The sequence below is a fragment of the Amblyomma mixtum genome, chromosome 1 (genome assembly GCF_055824585.1).
Source record: "Amblyomma mixtum isolate Tamu chromosome 1, ASM5582458v1, whole genome shotgun sequence".
Classification (NCBI taxonomy): domain Eukaryota; kingdom Metazoa; phylum Arthropoda; class Arachnida; order Ixodida; family Ixodidae; genus Amblyomma; species Amblyomma mixtum.
This window is the reverse complement of record NC_143012.1, coordinates 306,431,171-306,456,488: the sequence shown is the minus strand read 5'-3', so window position 1 is coordinate 306,456,488 and position 25,318 is coordinate 306,431,171. Positions and strand designations below refer to the sequence as shown.

The following is a 25,318-nucleotide window of genomic DNA, read 5'->3' as shown; positions in this document are numbered from 1 at the left end:
GTTAAAGGTTCTCAGAGGTGAGAATGGTACTTCCACTATCCTCTACTTCGATTTTTGGCTCCTGGGGTGTCGTAGCTGCGCATTTATAACGCTCTAAAGCAGACCCTGTGTCCTGGGATTTTTTGACCGACCCTGTACTAGGTCGTCATTGCGAAGTGCACAGTTATGCACACGTAACGCCGCAAGAACTTTTGATGGTGCCTAATGAATGTTTTCATCGTCTTAAGTGCCTGATCTATTGTGCATCCAGTGGATATTAATGGTTATTTCGGACTCTTGCGATCAACAGCGTTATCGTCGTGGTATGTCGGAACCGAAAATACGCCACTTTCGTCACCTAGCCATCGAGAATGTTATGCAGGTTGGCTGCACGGTGGAAGCCCTCGAAAACATACCTTGTGGAATCACGAGATCCACGAGGGGATGTCCAGTGGATGTGACCATTAATGCGGGATTGGAACTTAGGAGCGCGTGCGAGTGCAGGGAAGGAGAGGTACATTGTACGAATCTCGCCCTCAAGTTTAGGAGATCATCCTTTTTTTTTTTACTTCTGGGGGTTAGAGAAAAAACAAAAGCCAGAGAATACAAAAAGAAGTTTATTTACAATGCCCATAATTTATCACTCCAGGTATTGCAGCAAATGCAAGACGTGGCTCTGCTGCATGACGACGAAGCAGTGTAAAGCTGCTCCGTCTAATGCAAGGTTCAATATGCGACGTTTAGCGCACGCTGCTCTCAGGCACAAACTCGCACGCGAAGGCACCAAAGTATCAGTTTTGCTTCGTCTTCCGCGCGAGGCAGCACAAGGTTAAGGTCCGTGTCAGGAATGGAGGTTCAACTTTCCGCTTCGTAGCCAGCCGCTGTCAACACAACGAAACGCAAGGGAGAAGCAGAAAAGACCGCGCATATTTACACTGAACCGCTGCGTGCGTATTTGAATACACAAGCACAAAAGGACAGCGCCAGCTGGAAGCTCTGTCATCGACTTTTTTTTTCTTTTCGTTTTCTGGAGACTGCGAACTAAGTTCACAAGTCCCTGCATTAGATTACGAAAAAGCAAGTATATAAGTATTTTTAAGGCTATGGCGTGCAGCTCCACATGCAGGGTCTCCGTTATCTTAGTTTGGTGTAAAATGGCAGGCAGTACTGGCTGGATGATGTATTACCAGCGCGAGGAATGGCTGATGTGAAAGATAGGTGGCGTTGCTAATCATGTTAGATGATTTGCAAGAGCAAACATTCGAAGAAAAGCCTTGCATATTTATAGTGAAGTATTGGCAGGTCATGTAAAGGTTAAGGCCCATCATAGTAACTACTGACGCATTGCGCACCATTCTAACATATCGAGTTAATTTTTCACCATATAGAGGTTGCTAGCATTCAGATTATTCGCTAACTGTTACGCGCCCTCTGCTATCACCAAACAAGCCATGCGGTTATAGAGTGTAATGCCCGAGTTTAACTCCCACGCATGTCCGCACTTAATGGCCCCTGTTGAAGCCACAGGCTCCTGAGCGTTCGAATTCTACAGCTTCGGATGTCAGTAATACGCTCGCCGCATGGATAGCACTAAAGGAAGAGGTAAAGTCTAGATCGAATGCGCCGTGTCGATACCACCCGGAAGCACACTTAAACACACAAACGCGAGAACATGGACAAAGGGGTCGAACCAGCGACCCTGAGGCACGACCATGCGCAAACGCTGGCGTCAGTGCACAATGCCCCTGCTTATGATTATGACCCTGTATAAACCGCTGAGTTGAAGGAGCGGTACAAAATCAGTAATTGAAGCAATTGGTTGTCTCGTCCACCTAGAAAAAGACTGTCCAAGGCACAAAAATGTCGTCAGCCGGATCCACCACTCACGGCAACGAGATTCACGCGCGTTGTACGCGCTTGAGCCACACGACGCGACAAACTTCGCGGCGCAGTTGCATGGAACGAGTGTAAACCGACGAGTGGTCTCCTTGTGAGTGTCCAGACGTGTGGACAGGATGCGCCACTCTCTAGACGGCGGTGGACTTCAAGAGTGCGTCGGCCTCGGGTAACTCCGGTGCCGCCAGCGTTGCGGGAGAGGCGCCCTCTTTCACGGCGTCGTTGTCATCTCGGGTGCCGAGAAAGCTTCCACCGTTGAGGTAGATGGCCAACTTGTCTTTGAGCATCCTGGAGGGATCGGAGACATCGCGCCGCCTTCTTCGGCGCGACCTGCACAGATGAGGGCGACAGGATTTGTTTAAACGACTGCGCCCTGTTTCAGCTTTCGGAGTTCGACGTAAAAGGGCTATACCATTTTTGAATGTCGAATAGTACTGAGCGTTTTGTGCTGGGGAAGCATATTCGAAGCAATACACGTGTCTGCATGGAAGGTTGGATGGTATGGGATCTATTTCGAAGACATGGGCTTGCATTCTTGCGGTTACTTTTCGTTTTCCCAATCGTCATTCTCGCGACTCGCGGTTACGAGAATCTATCCGGGGAGCAGCTCTCAGGGTGCGATTCAAGGGCATTTCAAATCAATACCTCTGTTAAAGCTGAAAAAGCTTTTATTGATCTCAAAATGAAAATAGGCACTTCAATTGTTTCGTCTGCCGTTTCCCTCCGTTTGTGTTTTTTTGTTTACGAAGTGAGCATTTCAGAGAGAAGTGAGAAGTCAGTCGTGCGCCGAACTGCGCACCAAGCTTATGCACCGGTATTTAGTTATGCTCTTCAGGTCACTTAATTGCTGTTCTACCTTTCCTTTCCTATTCTGGCGCAGGATTAAAAAAACGTACTCAGGCGACTGAAATTGATCTGGAGCGCTCCACTACGGAGTACCCCCAGACCATGAACAAAGCCCTGCTAACTTCCTATATTCTGTTCTTATAATACCCGCAGCGTCACTAGCCTAGGGATATACAGCGAGAGGTCCAGCATTTCATAAAGCAGCTGCATAGTGATGAAACAAACCATATTTACTAGGAACAAGTTCTAGTCGCTAATTTTATGTTAAATGCAAATGCAAACATTAATCAACCTTTCCACTTATATTGCATTTCCTCTCCTGTAGGCAAAAGGTTAAAAAAAGGCTCTGGAAGCTATACGACTGCATCTTAGCATATGGCTTTTGATGTAATGTGACGTGGCTTATGATGTGGCGCAATGTCAAGTGATGCGAAGTGACGTGTCCTTTGATGTGACGTAGCTAAACCCGACGCCGCATCATTTCCTTGGACAGCGCTTGCAGCACTCGCCTGAAGAGGGAGATGACCGCGACTATGGCAAGGATGACTGAAGCCACCAGGAGGAAAATGGCGGTGCAGCGAACCAGCATCGGAGCGAGCACAGCCAACCGGATCCTCGATAGGGTGTGGTCCTGGGCTTCGGCCACCTGCACGAGCACGCCGGAGCCACACAACGAGTTAGCGCACAATCCCTTCTAAGGGATGTTGCTGCTACAATGACCGCCTACGTGAAGCTCGCGTTTGAATCCCTGCCTCGGATTTCACGTAAGCTATATGTGTGTATGCGCGCGCGCACATACGCGCACACGCGCACATACGCGCACACGCGCACATACGCGCACACGCGCACACGCGCACATACGCGCACACGCGCACACGCGCACACGCGCACACGCGCACACGCGCAGGAGTTTTTGTCTGTCTCCATGGTGCCTGCGTACCTCGCTCATCCTTTTCCTTTCCATGCCTCTGGCTTTATTTATGCCCTTTGGGTTTTCATTAGCTACAGCACGTTGTCATCTGCATTTAATTTCTTATCGCCCACAAAACCGAGTCACATTCGAGTGTGGAATGGTAAAGCTTATATTATTGTAAGCAAAAAAGGAGTCATATCTTATCAGATAGACACCTTATGAAAACTTGTTAACCTAGTTCGCGCATGCATAGTAAGAGTATTTTGACACAAAGAGGCGCGAAAATGCGTTGGTCCTACATGTCTTCATTTCTCACGCGCATTTCCCAAAAAGATAAAATCTCTATAAATTGAGATACGCCACGACCCCCAGGCATGCCTCGTGCATTTTCAAAGGCAGCCTGAAGGACAGAAGAGGTAGTTGATTAGCACTCACCACTTCTTGCCAGAAAAGTGGCATGACCGTGTAGCCCAATTCGGAAGTCCTTAAGACAAAGAGAAAAATGCAACATGTTATATACACGACAGGAAGCATGCGGGCTGGTATCCGGCAGATACGATTTCCGTACGTTCCGGTAATTAGTAATCCGAAGAAAACGCAATTTTGGCTGAAATTTTCTGTCTTAACTAGAATCGCGTCCGGCATTTCATGATGTATTGCGCGACATTGAATAGGAAAATACTCGATTGTCCGCAAAGTCCAAAATTAACTTTCAGACATGTACAGCCCGCTGGTTGTATCCTGGAATTTACGGTATTCAGAGGCATCGAACACCTTGCGCCCTGCTGCAGTGCTAATGACACGTATCTTCGTCTTCAGCCGGACGGCAGTAACACGACAGAGCATTGTCGCTTGCCAGTAATGTTGCCGGAAACAATATGAAACTTGAGAGAGGGAGTATTAAGGGGAGGAAAATGAAAGCCCACAAGGAAGCCAGGTCTTCGCGAGGTTGTTCGGACAACTTAGGGCGCTGACTTCATCCTAATTATCAACACAGCCTTGTCGCTACACCCCTGCCATTATCTAACTTTTGTTCTGTAAACAATGAGAAACCACTCCATGAGTAACAACACTCGACGCTCGTTTCGTCTCTTAATGCATTGTCTGTGCGGCTTACGCTGCTTGCACGGTGCTTTACGTTTCCTCGGTACAGGAGTGCGCTTGTTGACGCCTCGCCAGAAATCGGGCACCCTTCTCCACTGAGCGCAAGTTTAGAGTTGGGTGGGGCGAAACGTAATATTGACGATGATGAATTTTTATGTCTCAAGGGGATCGGTGGCTAAAGAGCGCCATGGCACAAGGTTCTTCTACTCAAAGTGGGATCAAAGACCCAAATTAATCCTAAAGAAGCCGAACACAAGGCAAGGGAAAACTTGCACCCATTGCATCACCGGTCGGTACCCGGTAGCACTGGGGGACCGAACCCCGCACCTCCGCATGCAAGGCGGATGCTCAGACGACTACGCCACCACTGCGGTACCGATACGTAATTTTGCTCATAATGACCGCAGAGAGAAGAAAGCGAGAGGAAATTCTGCAATGAATAAAACTGAGTTTATTGCCCTGTAAAATCGCCCTTTGAACGTACCGGGACGGTTTTGCACTATCGCACTGCAATGGTGTGATGATCCAAAGTTATTTTTTTCCAAACTTGTCACGGGGTGGGAGCTTTCTATCGCGTACACGCACAGGCCAGTACGCCTTGCTATGTCTTCGAAGGCGTTGGCACGTATTAATCGACGCCAAGGGCACCTTCGGAGAGCTTTAGAAACGCATTGCAACCCCGGCAAGTAAGCGCGCTTCTACGAGGGCTGCACTCCCGCATGGCCTTACACGGCAGTCGGTCGGCGAACACTTGGAATAGCAAGCAATACAGGGCCAGCCGCGTCGACGGTTACGAAGAGTGAGGAAAGCTTTGTCGGTTTCGTACGGGTGTCGGCTTACCGTTATTCGCCAGTTAGAACAGAGAGAGAGAGAGGTAAAGAGAAAGTTAGCAGGCAAGGCTGTTAAACGAGCTGCTTAGGAGCATGCCTACAAGGTGAAAAGAGGGGTGATCGGACCCGCCGGCAAGCGCGACTGCAGAATACCATGCAGTGGTGCGGACGTGCTGAATCGTGTCTACGTGTAGGAATTCGGGAGGGGGGGGGGGGGGGTCTATGCGGGGAAGTGTGCAAAAAATTAGCAGTTCATGCGCTTTGGTTGGCCCGTGCCCATAAACAACACATTCCCTGCTTAACGGCCTGAGGCCATTACGTTGCTTAAAAACCTGGTGTTTTAAAACCACAGGGGCAATGAAATCTCAGCCACGATGTAATAAAATGTAAACAAATTCTGCGTCTAATCCAAGGTCTCCTCGCCTGATTCCCTGGTCCTTCTCGTTGGCCTTCGCTACTCACCGCACGGGTATAAAACTGGCGTCGCGACAACCTACTTAGTAGACTCCATCGAACAGGTATCGAACAGGTATTGAACAGGTATTGAACAGGTATCGAACAGGTATCGAACAGGTATCGAACAGGTATCGAACAGGTAACGAACAGACTGTATCGAACAGGTGAAGAAAGGTCGCAATACCACTTCCTCCATGGGTGCGTAATATGCACACAGCAGTCCAGGAAAAAAAAAAACATGGCAACACTCCGGGGGTGCATTTCGCAAAGGCCTTTATGCCGAGGAGAATAAACAAGTCTAACTGCTATGACTGCAGCAAGCAGTTTCACAAGTCAATGATTCGTCCATATGATTTATTGCTCCGCTTAAAAAATGTGTGTGTGTTCACAACATAGTAAGACACAACTGCCCCTTTCATGAATCAATACTTGCACCCCAGCTTCGGTCCGCTGGAAACCTTTCCTGCAGTAACTTCAACCTCCCGCCCATCTGTAGTGCATATGGCGGACAGATTTCTGAGGGAAAATCTAGGACACGCTACGGGTTTTTTCGGAAAGTCATGCGATTTCGCTGGCGCACTTAGCTGAGGGAAAAAAATTGAGGTACCCTGACATTTTTTTTTTCATATTTATTCTTATTAGTATTTTTCAGGTACCACAAAAGTCTGTAATTATACTCGATGTCAGAGTGTTCCCATGGTGTATTTCGTTGTTATATTTGTGTTGCTTCCATGTGCTATACTGGCGCTGTTTACGAAAGTTCTGATTTTAATGTACACTTGTTCTAGTAAGATATTAACAAATTTGTTAAGTTCTACCTTTTTGAATTCGTCATGCATTCGTTAACGTTGTTTGGGCCCGATCTAGCCGCCGGCTACAGGGACAAAAAGTATTTACAAATTCTGTATTTTAGAAATGTGAAATGAATTGAACTTCAATTGAAGCCCTCGAAGGCAAAGCGTAAGTGTTGACAGCTAACAGGCAGTGATACAAGGAAGTATACAAGCACTTACACCAAGTTACCGATGTACCGGTGCAACAGCACATTCAGCTGCAGTCGTACTCTGCCGGAAACGGACGCCCCCGTAGTCTGAAATCAAACGTGGCGCAGGAGTAAACATCGACAAAGAGTAGAAAGTGCAGTTAAAAAGAACTAAAGAAAACTTCCCGGCCCGCACCGCCAAAAGTAAACATCTACTAAAGGCAATAAAGCAATAAAAGCTTGTGGCACATCCACAGATTCCATGTACGATGACGTAACTGTGGCTGAAGACATTTGCAACAGCCAGGAAACAAAAAAACCGTTCACTGCTGTGCGATTTCTCACTGCAGTTAATTCCGTACCATACGCTAGAGCCTTAATTAAAAGACTTTGCAGGAACGCATTTGCACGGCTGGATATTGTGCAGCCCTCTTGCTCTGCGCGGAACAGTCGTCTTTCATGTTTTAAGTGTTGCAGTCGTACTGTTGTTTGTTAAGAAATGGAAAAGAGATAAAATGACTAACTCTCTCTAGCTGAAAGTGGTGCTCCAGAGCGTTTTTTTTTTTTTTTGCCTGCTAGTCTTGTTCCGACGCCGACGATGATCCATGCCGTCGCGCTATCAGACAGACGCGTCCGGATGTATACTACGAATACAAATCTGTAGCGCAGCAATAACTTTGCAGCAAACATCGCTTACAAGAAAGGAAGGGACAAACGGTTTAACCTAACCAGGATTCATTAAAGAAACATTTCTTGCGCAACAAATATAGAATATTCTAATAACATTTTCTCTCGTGTATAGAACCAGCGTAATTTTACGTTCCATGGCTTCGCCTATCCAAGGTAAAAACGAAACTTAAAAACAACGTTACTTTTATGTTTTGGCCCAAATGTTAGTATATTGTCCTTAATGTCCTTTTCTTCTAATGTTTCTGAAACGCTACAAAAATAACGTTAGGATAATGTTTTAGTAATATTAATTACCCATTTTAGTGAATGTCGCACATATGTTTTTTGAAAGTTTAAATAAATGCACGACCAGACGTGCAAATTGTAAAAGCACACAGCTGCAGTGAACAGTTTTCAAGGCTCAAGGAGCAACGTGGGCGACATTTAAGCATTACAGTACAACGCAACTAATGCATGCAACTTATGTACACTCAGCTTCAACTAGATATTAAGGCCTCAAGCATTGTCAGCTGTGAGAGATGTCCCATGAGTGATAGTGGCGAATGAGTAACATGCAAAGTTTTCTTATTAAATTTCGGGGATTTTCATGCAAAACATTCCGTGTAGAATGCGTTATTTAAGTGAAAAGCTCTGATAGTTGAAAAACATGATTACTTACAAATAGTAGGAAAAGTTCCGGTACACAAAGTATTTGTAATATTTCACGGTTATGACTTAAGCGCAGTAATAATAGCAAAACATTAGCGCAATTTTTACTTTAAACGTTGAACAAATGTTTACGATAAAACACGTTACGTTGTTAGTAACATCAGCATCATGTTCCGATGCAACACGCAACGTTACTGCGACGTACACAACAATAATATAACATTCTAATGTTCGCTGCTACCTGGGATGTTCGTATTTATCGTCAGCACTGGATCTTCTTGGTCCGTATCGATGGTCTATATCAAACTGTAGCACGTCACAAAGGACTGTCAGCTCAACTGAGAATAAGGGCAAGAGGCGAGAATTTTCCATCACAGTGAACTCAAGAACTCAAAAACATCTCAACAACTCAGCCTTGGCTGAGTAATTACTCCCTTATTAGCCTTGGCTAAAGCGATGAAGGAGAAATGCCAAAGGAGCTCGTGTGCTAGGCGGTTAGCGCAAGATCCCCAGCAGGTTGAAATTGTTCCGGAGCCCTCCACTACGGTGCTACTTTCTTTCTTCTTTCACTCCCACCTTCCTCCTTCATTGCGCCTGTCATTCGCTGAAGACCAGGTTTCAGTCTCATTGTGCTGGAAGTCCTAGGCATTGAACATTAACATTAGTACTTTATAGATAATTTAGCAGACTGGTCATTTACCAACTCTATATCAAAACTGGAGCTATGCTATCAAGCGACTGTTACCGGTTCACTGTCGATGTAGAAGAGGTGCTGCTGCTTCTCGGGGTACAAGCCATCGACGCCGGTGTGCAGCAAAGAGCTTCCGTACAGGAAGTGCGGGAGAGACAAGACAATCGGCACACCTGCGAAAAGCGTTCAAGGAGATTAAGGAGGATCGGGACGCGCGAAACCACGTCGTTTCCCCCGTTGGCAATGCTTCGCTGACACATTAACACGTTGTCACATTGTTCTTGTACAAACTCTTAAGAACGCAGTTTGCATATTTGCACGCAAACGAGATTCATTGCGAGTCATATTGCGCGATTTTCTGTTGCCGGCAATACAGAGAGCGCGCACGGGAACAGTAAGAGAGAGAGAGAGCAAAACTTTTAATTAGCATAGATTAATTCGCTGGAGCCGGTGGACGGGGCCCCTAGTCCAGGGCTCCGCTGGAGGCAGCTGACTTGCGGACTAGCTGGATGATCTAAGATTGCTAGTCCAGGTTGTCGCTCGTCAGGGCCTCCTCCCACTGCTCGCGTGTCGGGTAAGGCACTGTTAACAATTTGTCTGGTTTTCCCTGGCATTCCCAATATCGGTAGAGCGTGGGCCTTGCTCCGCACCAAGGACAGCAGCTTGGGTATTATGTGGGTCTGATATTGTGTAAAATGGAAAGACTGGGCTATGTGTTTGTATTCATCCAGTCAATGACAGCCGAAGAGGAGAGTTGTTTGTGTGGAGGCGAGAAATGTTTTAATTCTAGCCTGTCACGATACGGTCCTAGGAGGGGGTTGGGGTAGGGATGGGGATCCGCCCGGTCTATGAGAGCTCGGGCTAGATCACTCGCTTCCATCGTTTAGAGCTAGTTTTTCCGCTGCAGTGGAAGGCTTGCAGGACCGTGACAGCGCATTTCTTATCAGGCCCAGAGCCTAGCATGTCAGTACAGACGTGGTAGGCTACCGGCAGGGGTTTAAGGCTCAGAAGCCAATGGTAGCCGTCGATCTGGAACAGTCGCAGCTGCAGCAGCCCAGTGCATGCGATAGAACACGAGCTCGCTAATGCGTGTCCATAGTCTTCGTCGTTTGCAAATCGAACACAAAACTATATTGAAGCGAAAAGCTTCACTAGGCTCGTCAACACCGCGCTTCGCGTGGGCCAACCCTGGGCGCCGCCGTGGCGCGCCCTTTCCCTCCTCGCCACCTGTTTACCCTTCGCCGCTGCTAGCGGTTCTTATCGCGTTCTTATCGCGTTATCGCAAGGCGTTGCGATAACGCCCGAGCGGCGGCAGCGGACATAAAAGAGGCCGCGCGCCGCGGCGCGTGCTCCATCGCCACTTCTCCTCGCCACCGTTTTACCCCTTGCCGCTGCTGCGCGGTCTCCGCCGCCGTACCAAGAGAAGGTTCTTTCGCAAGACATTGCGAGAACGCACGTGTGAGCGGTGGCGGCGGCCGTAGAAGAGACGCAGACATTCGCCATGGAAGGAAGAAAAGAAGACCCAGAAGTGGTAGCGAGGGAGTTGGCTCAAAATCTACACCGCTATCGTGGTGCTCCCGGTGCATTGTGCGCGAACTGCGACAGCCATGACGTCAAACAAAGCATAACTGCAGCTTTTCGCTTGTATATCCAGGCTTAACCAGAGCTAAGCCACTGCCAATTTTTTATAGAGAGTTGTTCTGTCTAGATGAGACGGGCCTATGCTAATACGAGGAATTGTTTGTTAACAAATCAACAAATAAAAAATGATTAATGGGCACATTTCAAGCGCTATTAGCTTTGTGCAAGAGTGTTTCCGTAATTGGGTATAGCATTGTAACAGCTGGAGTGTACGATTTCATAATCTTCATGTCCCTTCATCTGACATGACGATTTCATTCAAATTACTATTCACTGTGATTCTTTTTTGCGCTGGGGTAATTGCCCCATGCCGTCGCTATGACGAATCAGTCAGTCAGACTGGCGGATGTTAATAGAATAGAATAGAATCGAACGAAAATAATCGTATTATATCAGCCTAGTATCATTTACATGCCTCCCATCCACTGCTTATAAACAAACTGCGAACACAAGGCGCTGTTAATTGCTCCGAGAAAAATGGCACGAAAAAGACGACCTCATTGTTCTCGCTTCCAATCTGTACGAGCGATTACACGGCTATATTCCGATTGCAAAAAGAAGTGGTTGAAAAACTTTCTGCGCACGAAAGAATGCAAAAGGGAGCGAAATTTATCAGGTAAAACTCAAGTGACAGTGACTGGTAAACTCTTCTAGCTTGTCTTCTGCGAATTAACGCGCCAAATTTACAATCGCAAGCATTGCGTAGCTGTAGTTCCTAAGGCAAAAAAAAATTATCGCTTATATGTCAGTCATTCCCCCTTGTACAAGAGCCTTCGTCAATGTCACGTAAGTTTTCCCCAAAGCGCACGCCGATCGTTCGCCGCTCCGCTTTCACACCAACGGCTTTCATACGCCAGACAGCGATCTGTTCCTTGCCTCTCAAGTATTCCTTTACATCCTTCACAAAAGAAACACCTGCTCAAAGAAGTGTGCCACCACCGAGAGCGAGTTTATCGCGACAGTTTGAAACAAGGGCGACTTGCCTATAGGCTGACCGCGTAAGCGATCCTACATAACGCCGCCATATTAGATCAGCCGAGGCGCGCCGTTTCTGGGCCGAGAAAATCGTCAATTATTGGTGGTAATCGCAAGGCTGGTCCCGATATAACAGCCTGAACCTCAGAACGTCCTGAGGAGGATGGTGGCGGCTGAAAGTGGAAAAACTACGCAGCACATAACTGATGAACACTCACCATCTTGGAGGGGTCCGAAGTCGGAGACTCCCGAAGGCAAGTGCTTGCGGGCCGCGTTGTAGCAGGAGTTCTCGGGCGATTTTTTATCGAAGAGGTCGGGTGTGACGGCGAATCGGCGCGTGTTCAGGCCGCCAACTTTGGTGTCAGCTACATGATGCAGATCGAAGGTGCTGCAACGGAATGCGCGAGTGAGCAGCACTGCTGGCGACTGGGGAGCGGAAAGTCGGCAGCGAATGAGACAGAAGCTTAGCTACCAACCTAAAGGGATTCCTTGAGCCATCAAAGAAGTTGGACAACAATCGAAAGGAAAAGAAATTAAGGGGGAGGCAAGCACAATAGGTGGTTAGCTTTTTTCTATGAGAATTCTGATAGCCGGGGGAAGCGTTGGCAAACGCTATACTGAATGCTAGCCTAGATGGCCAATAAAAGGTGGAGGCAGACGCGCGACAAGAGAAAAAAAGAAGAAAAGGCGATACATTTCGCGCGGGCTGTGCATATTCGGTTTTTCATCCTCGGTCATACTGTTTTAGAGAGCTCAAAGAATGTCAAACACCCGCACTGTAAACTTCACCCCGGCCATCGTTAAGTTTCTCGAAGTGGAACTTCTATCATAATTTTCGAATTAAGAGTACATTTGCCCTAATGGGTCCGAGAATCACTTTAGTTGAGGTTCAGTTTCCGCGCCTTCAAGACTTCCCCCTTCGGGCACCATGCACTGTTGTAGCATGCTCGTACTACGACGGCAGGTCAAGCCTAGCGCGGACAGCATAAGCAATCATCTGCAAATCTGACATATCTTGCTTTCTTCTTCAGGATACGCTCATAAATATGCGCTCCTCTAATGCTGCATACAAGGAAGTTCGGCTATTATGTATTCCTACTTTCAGTGTAGATCCTTAAGCCACGACCGGTGGCGATCGACTGAAGGAAACGCGCGAATGCGCCAAGAAGAGTTGCAAGTTCAACGCGAGTGAGACTCTCACCGTTTCAAGTCCGGGATGAAGACAGTTTCGGAGTTGGAGGTCGATAACGGCGGGCGCACATTGCCAACTGAAAGAAAAGAGCAGATAGTAGCTGGTTGCCATTTCGTTCTGCGACACGACACGTGCAAGAATAAACGCAAGAGTGGAAAGCATAAGGCCGCCACTGGGAAGATGAAAATCTTGCAAGCGAGCTCAACGGAGTCTGTACAGCATGCCTGCACCAGAAAGCAGCCATCGCGGAGAACGACATATTTCGCCCAGTCGGTGAGAAATCAATATCACCGACTGCCCTAAATGGCAGAAAAATGCGAGGCAAGCTGTGAAGCTATCAGGCATGTTTTCTAAGCATTCATACTCACAGGATCCTCGAACCTGGTCGCACAGTTCATCAGCCCAGATGTTGAGTCTCCTGTTTTGTGAAAATAGATGCTCGTGTTAATTTACGTAACTTCGATTACATGCGTCGCTCAAACGAAATACAAAATCTGGGCAATTCATCTTCTGCGCTATCCAGCAAAGAACGCAACAGCGTCGAGAGCAAAATGCTGAATTTGAGCTGCAGAGTAATGTACCAAGCAACATAGCGAGGACCTAAAAGCCTGATTTGTGCTTGCTGGTTACACATGGCCGAGTGAAGCAACGGTAACCAAGAAAGGACCAACGGTGAGCGACAACCTATCGTCCATCCCGTAACTATCTTCATTTGCCCTTGTCTAAGTTCACTGTGCCCAACTCCGCTAATATAGGAGGGCAAGTAAGGTTATCTTGGAACTTGCCTTTCTCCGTCCACAGTGTCCAGATAATTTATTCGTGAAATGTCTCCCTCTCCAGTGAACATCGTTAGGAGCTCGTGAAAAGTGTCGTTGCGCTGCAAAGAAAGTAAGAAAAGAAGCATGGAGGGGTGAACGAGCATTAACGCATTACATATGTAACGTCGAGCAGTCTGCTAGCTGTGTTACGCAACGTCAATTTCATTGATTAATTCGATTAATTCGACCTTGTGCAAAGAGAGGTCATAAACTGATCGGTCATTAACGCTATCGCGCAAGATAAGACATCAGCGACCGTTCTTAGATACGGCCCCCGTCGTTTTCGATAGAGAACGATGCAACGGATTCCCTACGTTTTGCTTCGCATCTGAAATAAGGTCAGTCGGACTGAATGTGACCCCACCACTGTGGCTGTGTGGTCATGGCGTTCGACTGCAGAGCGCAAGGAAGCGGGATGGAATCCCGACAGCGGCTGCATTTAAACGGAGGCGAAATGCAAGATATGCCCGCTTGCTGTGCGATGCAAGCGCGCGTTTAGGAACGTCAGGCGGTCAAAATTAATCAGGAGCTAACTCCACTAAGGCGCCTTTTTTCCTCATGCCTTCCCTCACACGGAGCAGTTAAGGAGTCCACCATGAGTGAGACAACTGCTGCACTTTATAAGGCGTAAGCCTTATAGCCCCATTACGAGAAAAGCCGGCGGCGTGTGCGTGTGTTAGTGTACTCGCAGATGGCACAGAAAATCCCAGCGATGGCAAGAATAATCGGGTGACGTCATCAAGACTGGCTGATGACCATGTGGCGCCCGTTTTACCGACTGCATTCGTACCGAAACTGCGAGCAATGGTTTGTCGTATATACAGAGTTCCTGGTCTTTATTTCCTGGTCTTTATCTTTACAGAGTTCCTGGTCTTTATCTTTATTTCGATACTATGAGGAACGCAGCAGAGGAGTATCCACGATCAACTTCAAAAAAGTGCGAGCTTCACAGTAGACGCAACTCATAACTTCATTACGCGGACATCTGCGCATCTCGGCGCGTTTGAAACGCGGCCGTTACCGCCCGCCGAGGCTCGGCGCCCACGACCTCGTTCAAGGGCGCAGAACGTGTTGGCCGTTGCGTAAACCACGCTGAGCCTGTCCACGAAAACAAATGCACGCGTCACTCATTTCACACTTCAGCGTGTCTTCCCGCCCTTGCCGGAAAAGAGGAGATGCGAAAAGGGCTTCCGCAAGCGTGCGCTTGCCGATCCTTCGGTATTTTCAGAGAAACCAACAGCCTGCAGTCATCGAAGTCAACTTCTTCGAATTCGTTCGAATGACGTCATCGACGCCTGTCGTTCGCCGGCAACTAGAGGTCGTTAGACGACATCACGAGACGACCTAAAGAACTGACAGCGCAATAAGCACGACACGAAATGCTTTTCAAGGTACAAAACGCTCCTGACAATCTACAGCGAGGCTACAAGGGACGACGAGGGAACAACTGCATCATGGAAACATATAAACATATATAGTTGCCGCGCTTGGAACGCAAGCGTATGTATCAAGCGCGTGTCAACGTGCATGGTAAAATACAAAAAAAGCGCACAGTTCAAAGGAAACAGATGACAGCGCGCGAACTTAACGACGTCGATTTTTGGCCCACGTCCAGCAAGCGCACGTGCTCCAAAAGAGCGTGTTCTTGGAGCTCAAAGCTTTTACGAGGAACCAGAAGCATGAAGTGCACACTAGGAAGTATAGCTGCGCCGGTATTCACAACTCCTTTTGCGTAACTACGTCCTCGACGTACAAGGATGTTAACGAAAACTTTGACAGTGCACGTCACCTGACCTTACAACGAAATTTCGCCAGTGGTACCCCTCAAACTTGCATAGAAAGGGCTGTCACGCATGTACCATCACAAGCTCGTAATTTCGAGCTTATAGCGCGTATGATGTGCGACGTGACGTAACGACCACTGCATGCGTGACGTTTAAGAAGACAGTACTTTTCCTATTCCTTTGTGCAGCGTACACAACAACTAAAATAAATGCCAAAGAGAATAGCAACGTCCGTCGATGTTACCAAGGAAAGAAAACCGAAAGAAAACAATTCCCACCTTTTAAGGCTACGCACTGGATTTTCGCACACAGTGAGGAGTAAGTGATCAAAAGTGGAACCACTATCTTTCGAAAAAAATCTTAAGGTTCATCGCACGGTGGTTTCTATCGGAGACAGACCGTTCACCAAGCGTGTCCATCGGCTTCAAATGGCCCCATACATAACGCATTGAACGAGTACAGCTCATGGTTACTTCAGTGTTTTTACTGCCATATTTAAAAACGCGCATAACTGCAAAAACAAGCAACTGCAACTCAGACAGCGGGTGCTTTGAACGGTAATAAAACGCGGTTGAAAGTACTGCACTCTAACAAAATTCTCCGCCAACACCGTCGCAGTGTTCGACTTCAGAGCGTTAGTTATGGGAGCCTCAAGTGGTTACATCGGTGTGCTCAGCAAACGTGGAGAAGACCGAATCCAAACATCCGCGGATGTTTCCGGAAAGGAAACATCCCTTCTAAGACACAAGCAGTGCCATCTACCTCATGCATTTTGCGCTACTATTGCGGTTTACAGCCACCTTCGCTTTGTCCGGTATATTTCGTCGTTAAAAGTTAATAAATATATAAACGTGCGCATCATAACACGACGAATCGTTTGACACCATCCGGAATCACCTGCGGCAAACGGTTCGGTTGTAACGGCTGTCTGAAGGCACTCGGAATGCACGGTTTGTGGGCGGAAAGGTATTCCGTTTCGAATCTCACACATATTTTGGGATGATGTCAATTAGTAATTTTATCCTAAAGAATATGATACGTCATTATACACCACTTGGAACATTCTGCGTCAAACGGGTGGCCCCCATATTTTACGCAAATGTGGTCCCGGGTGAAGACGGGGGGGGGGGGGTCCACTTCGTTGGCCGCTATACTTGCGCATATATAACGGTAACAGGTCGAAAGTGAGGCGCCACGCGCCCACTGTTGCTATGCGATATCGTGTGCTCACGTGGTTACTGTTTAGGTCAATCTGACCTTCATTGCATAGAGACGCGTCCTTGGCAAACGTAAGTAGTAAGAGCTAACTCTCTTAAAAGAAAAGAAAGGACATTTTCACGAGTGCAGCCAAATAAATAAGGAGAAACGCCATTTAGATGGTCTTTCTCCTTATTACATTACTTATTACTTTCTCCTTATTACAGGCATTACATCATTTCGATGATGTAATGCCTTTAACAAATCTTTTTTGCCACCTTCTATTCAAAACTGGAATCGGCTTCCAGAATCTGTTGTCATTAAATGCGATCCAGTAAGGTTTAAAGAACGTCTGATGTCTTATCTTGTTGTACAAATTGTTTCATTTCCTTTTCGTGACATTATTTCTATTTATGCTTTTGTTGTCTGATGCGAGTCATGTTGAATGTACTACTCGCCCTCTTTATGTAATACCCCCCCCCCCCCCCCCCCAGGGGTCTTTAAAGGTCAAATAAATGATGACGACGATTTCTGTGGGGGCGATGAGGCAAGTTTGAACGATGACGCACCGCGTTTCCGTTACAGTCACAATAAAAAGCATTACGCTTGTATACGCGGTGGCTTCATCGCAGTCGCAGGGTTCGTGTCCCCCTTTTCCACGAGGCCACGCTCAACAGAGCGGAGCACAAGCAGCGCAGGACAACGTACCCCGGCCATGTAGGCGAAGCGGCCGGCCGAACCTGTGGGCTGCTCCTTGAGCATGGCGACCAGGGTGCGGTAGCCCCTGCTGAGCACGCTGGCGATGTCCACGGCGCCGCCGCCAGTGCGGGCCGCCTTGCCGCCAGCGTTGTTGCCCTTGCCCGCGGCGGCGGCAAGCATCATGAGCACGTCCGGGTAGCCCTCGAAGCTGAGCTCTCGCACGGTGCGTGTCAGGAACAGATCCTGGCCCAAGCTGGACAGCACCATATTGCCCACGGCTTGAAGGAACATGTTCTGGCTACTCAGGAGGTGCAGAGTAGCCTGCGACGGCGTGAAATGAATGAATGTTTATCGTTTTTTATCGCTGTCAGGGCGACTGAGGCCAAAGAGCGCCAAGAACATCGGTATTACGTGTGCACTCACACATGTTTCTGCATTAATGGGCCAAAGAGTAGTAGTTTTCAATAACAACGATGATTTGTTGGGTTTAGGGGGGTTTAACGTCCCAAAGCGACTCAGGCTATGGACGCCGTTGTGAAGGGCTCCGGAAATTTCGACCACCAGGGGTTCTTTAACGTGCCCTGACATCGCACAGTGCAGAGGCCTCTATTCGCCTCCATCGAAATTCGACCACCGCGGCCGGGGTCGCACGCGCGTCTTTCGGGTCAGCAGCCGAGCACCTTTACCAGTGATCCTCCGCGGTGGCGTATAGCAGCCTATGAGTATAATGGAGCGTCACAAGGGAAAGCATGGATTACAGTGAGACACCATTCACATAACCATCCTCCTAAATATACTACACATTCACATGTTCACGGTTAAAGATGACCACCTCAGCTCCCTCTAGACGCATGCAGCCTCTGCCTTTATAAGAACAATCGCGTGCTACTCCGGAACTATCGCTCCTGAGGGTAGTGTTCGCAGCTCGAAAACCGAGTAACGCAGTTTATGAGCGGGACACTATATCAGTGCTTTTCATACGTTACGAGGCCACTTCACTTGTGGCCAGAGCAGTTGCGCTATACAGTTGAGTTATCTCAGTTAACCTGGTATACTTGCGAGGGCAGGCAGCCGGCGTCTGCCGGAACACATCTGGCTCGCGAGACGCTAATGAGCGGTCTGAAGCCGCATCCGACTTTCCAGCTCTTGCCCGCACCGAGACTGTGCAGCGCTTTCAAATAAATCGTTTTTTTTTTTTACAACACGTGCATTTGTCGTCTATTCATGCAATCTCAGCTGAACGCCGTGCACGAAACTGCGGCAAAATTAGCACCCAGACGAACGCCCAAACTGACGCCCGAAGAAGATGCCTTAGCTATAAGGGCAGAAATGTATTCGTATACATTATACGGAAAAAAAACCTCGCCGCGCTGAAACGGAACCAATGCAACGAGGCTGGCTTGACGCCAAGCCGCCACTTTGCTGCAACCGACAACGTAGCGTTTTTAACTGCTGCAGTAGCAAGCCCACACCGATCGAAGATGATTAGGTGGGCGCCCTGATAACAGATAACGCTACTTTTAGGCTGCTGATAGCATATACAGGCACACTAGCCGCTGGTACGGTGTTAGCTTCTTCCTAGAGTTTGTCGTAACGTTGATAGGTATAGTGACAGCGTGGTGGCGCGCTTACCCTGTTGACACGAAGGGGAAACGCATAAATCATCCCCATTATCGCCAGAATCTGTCGGCCCACAAGTCTGCTCCGTTCTGATCTATGAGCTCGGTGGTAGTAGAGTCGGTTGAAGAAGCTGCATGGACCATTCCAGAAGCAAGGAGCATGTTCGATCTGAAACGCTACGCGGATGTAACGACAGAGAAAAGTGCTGGACTGAAGGCAAATACAGCTCTATAAGGCCGCACGCGAAGGTGAGGAGGTCAAGGCGAGCGAACACCGCATTGAATGTTCAAAACCTGCGGCTATAAATGCGTCTATGACTTGTCCTGTGCCAGCCGGTTCTACTACTCCTGGAGAACAGATAGACCACATTTTTTTTATCTTTTCTTTGATGCCATGAGCAGCCTTTGCAGCGTTCTTATCTTCTTGAACGTCATAAGCCCGTGCTGCTAAGTTCTAGTGGAAGTCAAGTGCATATATTTGCCCAATAAATTTAGCTTATCGTAAAAACAAATTCCCCATACAGATTGGAAGAAACTCGCACCTTGAAAAACAGGAGTCTTCCCGCCTGTTCTCGTGAACTATACCGAAATTAGCCCCATATTCCTTTACTCAAAGTGCCCCAAATACGACCACGTAATCAGAGTTCACCATTACCAAAAAAGAAAAGTGGCACCAGCTACACCCTACGCCAACATACTACACGACATGCAAGAAAAGCGAGACCGCTTACGACGTAGGGCACGTTGACAGTCGTCACAAGGTCGTCCTCCGAGCCTACGGAATTCTCCGCGTCGAAATGAAATGTGATCTTCTCCAGGAAGGACACTGTTCCGTTGTCGTTGAACGTAATGTTGTCCTTCACCCACACCATCCTGCCAAGAGACGCGGTAACAAGGTATCGTCATTAATTACGAACCCCACTTACACTCTGGCTCGCGAATGCGTTTGTTGATATTTGCACCACGGAAGCTCGCTTTCAGTTGAGGGTGACGCATACGCCATTCAAGCAACGGCCCTTGAGTAAACAAGGCAAGTGAGTAAACAAGCTTGATAAGAAGTGGGAGTCAGAAAAACATCGCTTAGAAGCTATTGCACTTACCCCAATCTAAGTACGCACGCTATCGTTTGCGTCTGTTGGAAGAACAGGAGCGGCTAAAATAGCATAACAAAACAGTTCAGTAAAAACCAATGCTCCGATTCTGTCAGAACTTTGTCAAAGGCTGAATACAATTCAGTAATGTGCCCTACATAGCAGCGGCAGTAATTCCTTTGACAAGCAGCTAATCATAGCCGTCTACTTAGTGAAACAGAGGACGTCGACTTAATCCACTCTGAGCGCTCTAATGGGATGAATTAATCGAATATGAATTATGTTTTAGTTTTCGAGCTTCAATGTAGTCACGCAAATGCTTCAAATTTGCAATCTTCCTATTCCTAACTTGTTAGCGCTATATATGTAAAAAAAAGGAGTGGCTTAATTACTACCTCGCGGATCCAGCCTGTCAGTCATTGTAATTAACCTCTCCAAATGAATACCTTGATGGGTTTTTTGAGGTTTACCGTCCCTCGTGTTTAACGACGCCGTAGTGGAGGGCTGTGGGTAATTTCTACCACCTGGGTGTCTTTAATGTGTACTGACATCGTCCAGTACACAGGCGCCTCTAGCACTTCGCCTCCGCCTAAATGCCACCGCAGTGGCCAAACCTTGAAACTTTCATTGAGACTTTGCTGAGAATTCACCCATTGAGTGAATTTCTGCTTTTCCCTGCTGTGTGCTTAGGAGCTTCAAAGTTCTGCTGGAGTTGCATCGATCGTGTCCGCGTGAATGAAAAGTCGTCGGACTCATTTTGTAAGCGTAGGCATTCGCTCACGGGTAAGCGTCGGCACTGGCTTTGTAGGCACTCACCGGTAAGCGTAGGGGCCCATTTGCCGCACCCGCGGCTTGGCCCTGCCTTTCTTGGCCGCCTCGGCGTTGGTGATGTTGAAGAAGTACATGTTGGCGGACATGTCGTAGCAGGATCCCACATCCTTCCACACGTGGAACGCTGTGGAGCCCTCGGTTATGCTCACTTGCTGCGGAAGGAGAATATGGGCAAAAGGGGAACAGGGCGCCACTGTGAAAATCATGCACCTTGTTCTGTGCCGCAGCAACAACAACAACAACAAAAGAAGAGTAGCGTAAATACTAAGTCCTACTTCCCAGAGTGCCTTATATAAAGCAAATCTCCAGATCAGCCCAGCGCGAAGTCGCGACGACGTAGCATGGCTGCGGTCATCGTTTGTGCAGGCAGAAAAAGGGAAAAAAAAGCCGCCATTTGCATTACGGGAGGTGTCCTCATAAGATTGCTGTCATTTCGAGCGTAGAAGAGGCGTATGTTTTCTCTCATGGCATGAACATTACCTTGAAATGAGATTAATGTGCGTAAACACCGAAACATGTTTGTTTTATTTTGTCTGTGTATGCTGATTTGTATGCGTATGCATATTGAATGATCCCTGTCGCCTGTGTAAATAAGGGGGTTGGGAGCCTGTCAAGCTGCTGTTCAGCAGCTTTTTTTTTTTCATCTCCCCATGTTCTGAAGAAGAACCGTGAAATAAACCGCAACCGCAATCAGCAATGAACAATTCAGCAAAACTGCATGGTGCAGATGTATATGCATGCCTCGGCCTATACTCAAGAGTGCCGCATTTTTTTTCCATATTCGTATAAATTACGTTAGAAAAATTCATCATGCCCTGTTTTCTGCAAGAAGTTTAGGTTCTCCGTGGCCGCGATATTTTCCCGCGACATGTGAACGAGGATTTTGACGTAGACAGCCAACTCTTTGCTTAGCCATGCAACATCTTCGAATTCGCTTGCTTGTCGTGGCATACCGGAAAGGTATCGGTACGTCACTCGATACGAAAGCGATAGAGCATTTACACTTCTTCGCAGGCCAAAATTCCTTGCGTCAGAAAAACAACCGCGTGACTTGGACCCGCCGGGAAAAAAGAAAAAAAAGCGAAAGATAAAAACGTGAACTTGTTAGACATGGCGCTTCGGTGTCTGCTCGCAGTCGCAATCTGCAATTTTTGTTGCAAAAATCTAGAAAAAGCAACGCCCACGTTGCAAACCTCCAGAACATTCGGGCATGCAAACGGACACTCGCTGTAGCTGGAAGTCATGTACCCATGGAGGAAAAAAAACTAGAAAAGAGTGCGCTCAGCCTCTGCAAGCCATCCTCCTCTGACGCCGCTGCCGAGGGCCCTTTTGCGCACTGGCTCTTGGGAAATAGGCCCTCTACAGTTACCAGACTGCCAACCAGCGGTGTTTTTTAGTGAACGTTCGTGCTCCGATGTAGCGCAGAAGCGCAGCGCCTGTGTTGCAGCTTTGGCGGAATGCGTACCGAGCTCGAGGTTGTCTGAAGGCTCCGCGTCTCAACACTTCTGTTGATTACACTCGAGTTTTTGGGTGCACTGTAGAAAACTGCAGGTAAACTTTTCATCAAAGGGTGCGGCCGCGACCTCGATCGTCACTGTTCAACTGTGGTTCATAAAAAGAATGGAGAGGAATTCCTTTCGTCGTTATACACACATACGGAGCGTTTATTTCAGCGCATGCTATAAGCAGAGAACTCGAGAGTAGGCGAAGAAAACGAGCCTCTAAAAAAGGGCGCAGTGGCTTCCAGAGCGCTCACGGCGGACGGACGTGTTTAACGAGCGCTCCGGCGCGCAGCGCAAGATTCTATTTCTCGGGCAGGCGGACTTTGGCCCACCTATGGGCCCGCCGTTCTCCGCTATTCTCGAGGCAGAAGTCGCGCCGAATACGCTCGCGCACATACGCGGTTCCGACGTGAAATGCAGCAGTGAAGTATTTCTCTCTCTCGCTGTCGAGAGAGAGTGCCGGCGGCTTTACGTCTGCCCCTCGCGGCGTTTCCCGGCCACTGCGCACAATCACTTACAAAAAGAAGTAAACTGTATGTATTGTGGCGCACAGCAAAGCTCGAACCCAGGCTCCATTTGGTAGCGTGTTGAGTCGTCGGGCTGAGGAAAGTCTGAAGCTTCGAAGTTGGAGATTACAAAAACAAGCAGATTTAATGGCAAGAAACTAAGACACTTATTTACAAAAAGAAGAACAAGGAATCAAAATTTAAGAGTTCATGACGTCGAATGACTGGATGAACCCAAGGTTCAGAGCCACACTGGATGAACCTCTTACCGAAGGTCCGGAGCGTTCGTGCTCACTTTGGTCGCAGGTTATATAGCCCAAGGCTCCGCCCTTTCACCAGGCGACAATTCATCGCGACACAAAAGATCGGCACTAGCACAGCCATCGAAGACCTGTTGAGCCCTTTCACTAGGCGGCAATTCATCGTGGCACAAAAGATCGCCACCACACGTCACTGCCAACGAAGACACCTGTGGTAGAGCCCACCCGTGGGCTCTGGCGAGGAGGAAGCTAAGTCCGCATCACTGTAGCACTGAGTTGGCCGCTCGCGTCCATTGAACACAGGTGTGGCAGGATGACGTCACAGCCGCAGCTGCGCAGGCTTCCTCTGATTCGTTCCGGTTTTTTTTTAAAGGGACACCCTTTCTTCCCCTGTCGTCGGTTGCTTCTCGAAGGGGAGGTCGTTTTCGCCGAGCCGAGTGTGGGAAGAGCCTCATCGGCCACTTCCCAGAAAGTCACCCTTTTCTGTGAGGTCATCGTGGGGTCAAGTTGGGGTCAAACGACCCGTCGAAATTGCCGCTACTGTTGAATTCCCCACCGTTACATCTCGGGTCTCAAGATGGGTCGTAACAGTATGTACATAGCCGCGCGCACGTAGCGTCCTGTCTCGGACTAATCGCGCGCGCGGCACACTGCACTAGCGGCCGGGGTGGGGCGCCCGGCCGAGTATACCGTCCGAGGTAGCACCCACGGAGCGTTCGTGTCACGCGTGCACTACCTGGCGAAGAGCAAGCGGGAAGTCAAGCCCGCCTGTTCGATGAACGCACAGAGGATCACCGTTGTTCTGTCACGGGTGCGCGCACTGCCGCGCGGCCACAGGAGTGTTTCGAGACTGTCCGGGATTATTCCCAGCGGCCTGTAGGCCGCGAGCATCTCGCGACGCGGCACTGCAGAAGCGGTACAGCGAAGGAGCATGTGCTCCAGGGCCTCTACTGCGCCGCAGTCAACGCACGCTCGGGGATGGCGGCCGCTGCGGCGAGCGAGCAGTTGGCGCTCACCACGGAGCCGTCAGTGAACACAAGCAGATCGTCGCGCAGTTGTTCGTAGAGCGAGAAAGCGAAACCGAAACCGAAATCCGGCTAAGAGCTACCGCTGCCTTGTCACGTGAGGGCCTATTTCCCACGATGCTTTCTATTATATTTTTTATGACTAGGCTTCAAGATTGTGGCGTCATGCTCCCTCCTAGTTTTTCTTCCTCCGTGCATGTACCAGACGCCCCAGTGAACGGCTGCCAACCTTTTGAAAGAGACGGAGTGAGCCCAGTGGAACCAACTGGGGCTATTGAGAGTCGCGCGGCACAGTCTGCAGAATTTTTTTCCTTTCTCCAAAGGTAATTAATCAGTGAATACTACTAAGCTTATATTTAGTTACTGCATTCAGGAATAAAGTGTCATTTGAGAAGTTGTGCATAGTCTTGAAAACGGTTGGCTGAAACTGTTTCGACGAAGGTGCAAAGGCACACCCGGTTTACGCAAGGTCCTGCGATCATTTTTGACTGGCGCAGTTCTTTCTAAACTACCCCATACGGCGCACTTGTCCGATTACAAAAATGGGCAGATTGATAAGACCCATCACGCATGGCAAACAGCTGCCGCTAGCTAAACATGTGATACGAAAGAGATGAAGGCAAGGTGATATCACGGCCGTAATTCCTACACGCAACGCCAGGAGCGCGAGACAGCTCCAGTACTCTCGTATGACAGCCTCCGAGTGCTACGCCACTGGTCGAGTGGCCTCACGTACTACGCACCCCCGATGCTGTCACTCTAGCACATATCGTGAGAACGCGTAGACATTTAGTTGACACAGTCACCCGTGCTGGTAAAACTGCTCAGTTGTTAGAGTTCTGTGTTAGTAAGACAATACCGCTTTCAGGCTGCTTGCGAGGAGGAGGGTAGAAGGGAGCAAGGCGGAAATTTCGGCGAGTTGGTAAGTATATTCATCATTTTGCTCACAGCGCAACAAGAACGGGACACGAGACGAAAGACTAACACAAACGAGCGCTTGTTTGTGTTAGTCTTTCGTCTCGTGTGCCGTTCTTGTTGCGCTGTGAGACAAAAAAAAAGGGGGGGGGGGGGGGTAGAGGGAAGGAGGAGGAGAAGAAGCAGGAGGAGGAGGAGGAATGCGGAAAGAAAGTGCACAAAACTTCG

General features: G+C 48.5%; 1 protein-coding gene across 6 annotated transcripts in view; it reads right to left on the bottom strand.

Annotated features, from left to right (window-relative positions):
* Positions 1 to 576: 576 nt before the first annotated feature.
* Positions 577 to 25,318, bottom strand: part of LOC149372316 (scavenger receptor class B member 1-like) — a 79,001-nt gene continuing 54,259 nt past the window's right edge. For 5 of the 6 annotated variants that reach the window (XM_089566779.1, XM_089566775.1, XM_089566778.1 and 2 more), the window contains 12 exons: positions 20,868 to 21,034; positions 19,692 to 19,833; positions 17,351 to 17,662; positions 13,629 to 13,720; positions 13,212 to 13,261; positions 12,853 to 12,919; positions 11,870 to 12,039; positions 9,090 to 9,208; positions 7,038 to 7,114; positions 4,070 to 4,118; positions 3,231 to 3,367; positions 577 to 2,205 (listed from right to left, as the gene is read on the bottom strand). In XM_089566779.1, coding sequence (XP_089422905.1) covers positions 2,007 to 2,205; positions 3,231 to 3,367; positions 4,070 to 4,118; positions 7,038 to 7,114; positions 9,090 to 9,208; positions 11,870 to 12,039; positions 12,853 to 12,919; positions 13,212 to 13,261; positions 13,629 to 13,720; positions 17,351 to 17,662; positions 19,692 to 19,833; positions 20,868 to 21,034 — 1,581 coding nt within the window. In that variant the 3' untranslated portion in view covers positions 577 to 2,006. The remainder of the gene's footprint in view (positions 2,206 to 3,230; positions 3,368 to 4,069; positions 4,119 to 7,037; positions 7,115 to 9,089; positions 9,209 to 11,869; positions 12,040 to 12,852; positions 12,920 to 13,211; positions 13,262 to 13,628; positions 13,721 to 17,350; positions 17,663 to 19,691; positions 19,834 to 20,867; positions 21,035 to 25,318) is intronic. The other variant, XM_089566780.1, reaches the window with a different exon arrangement.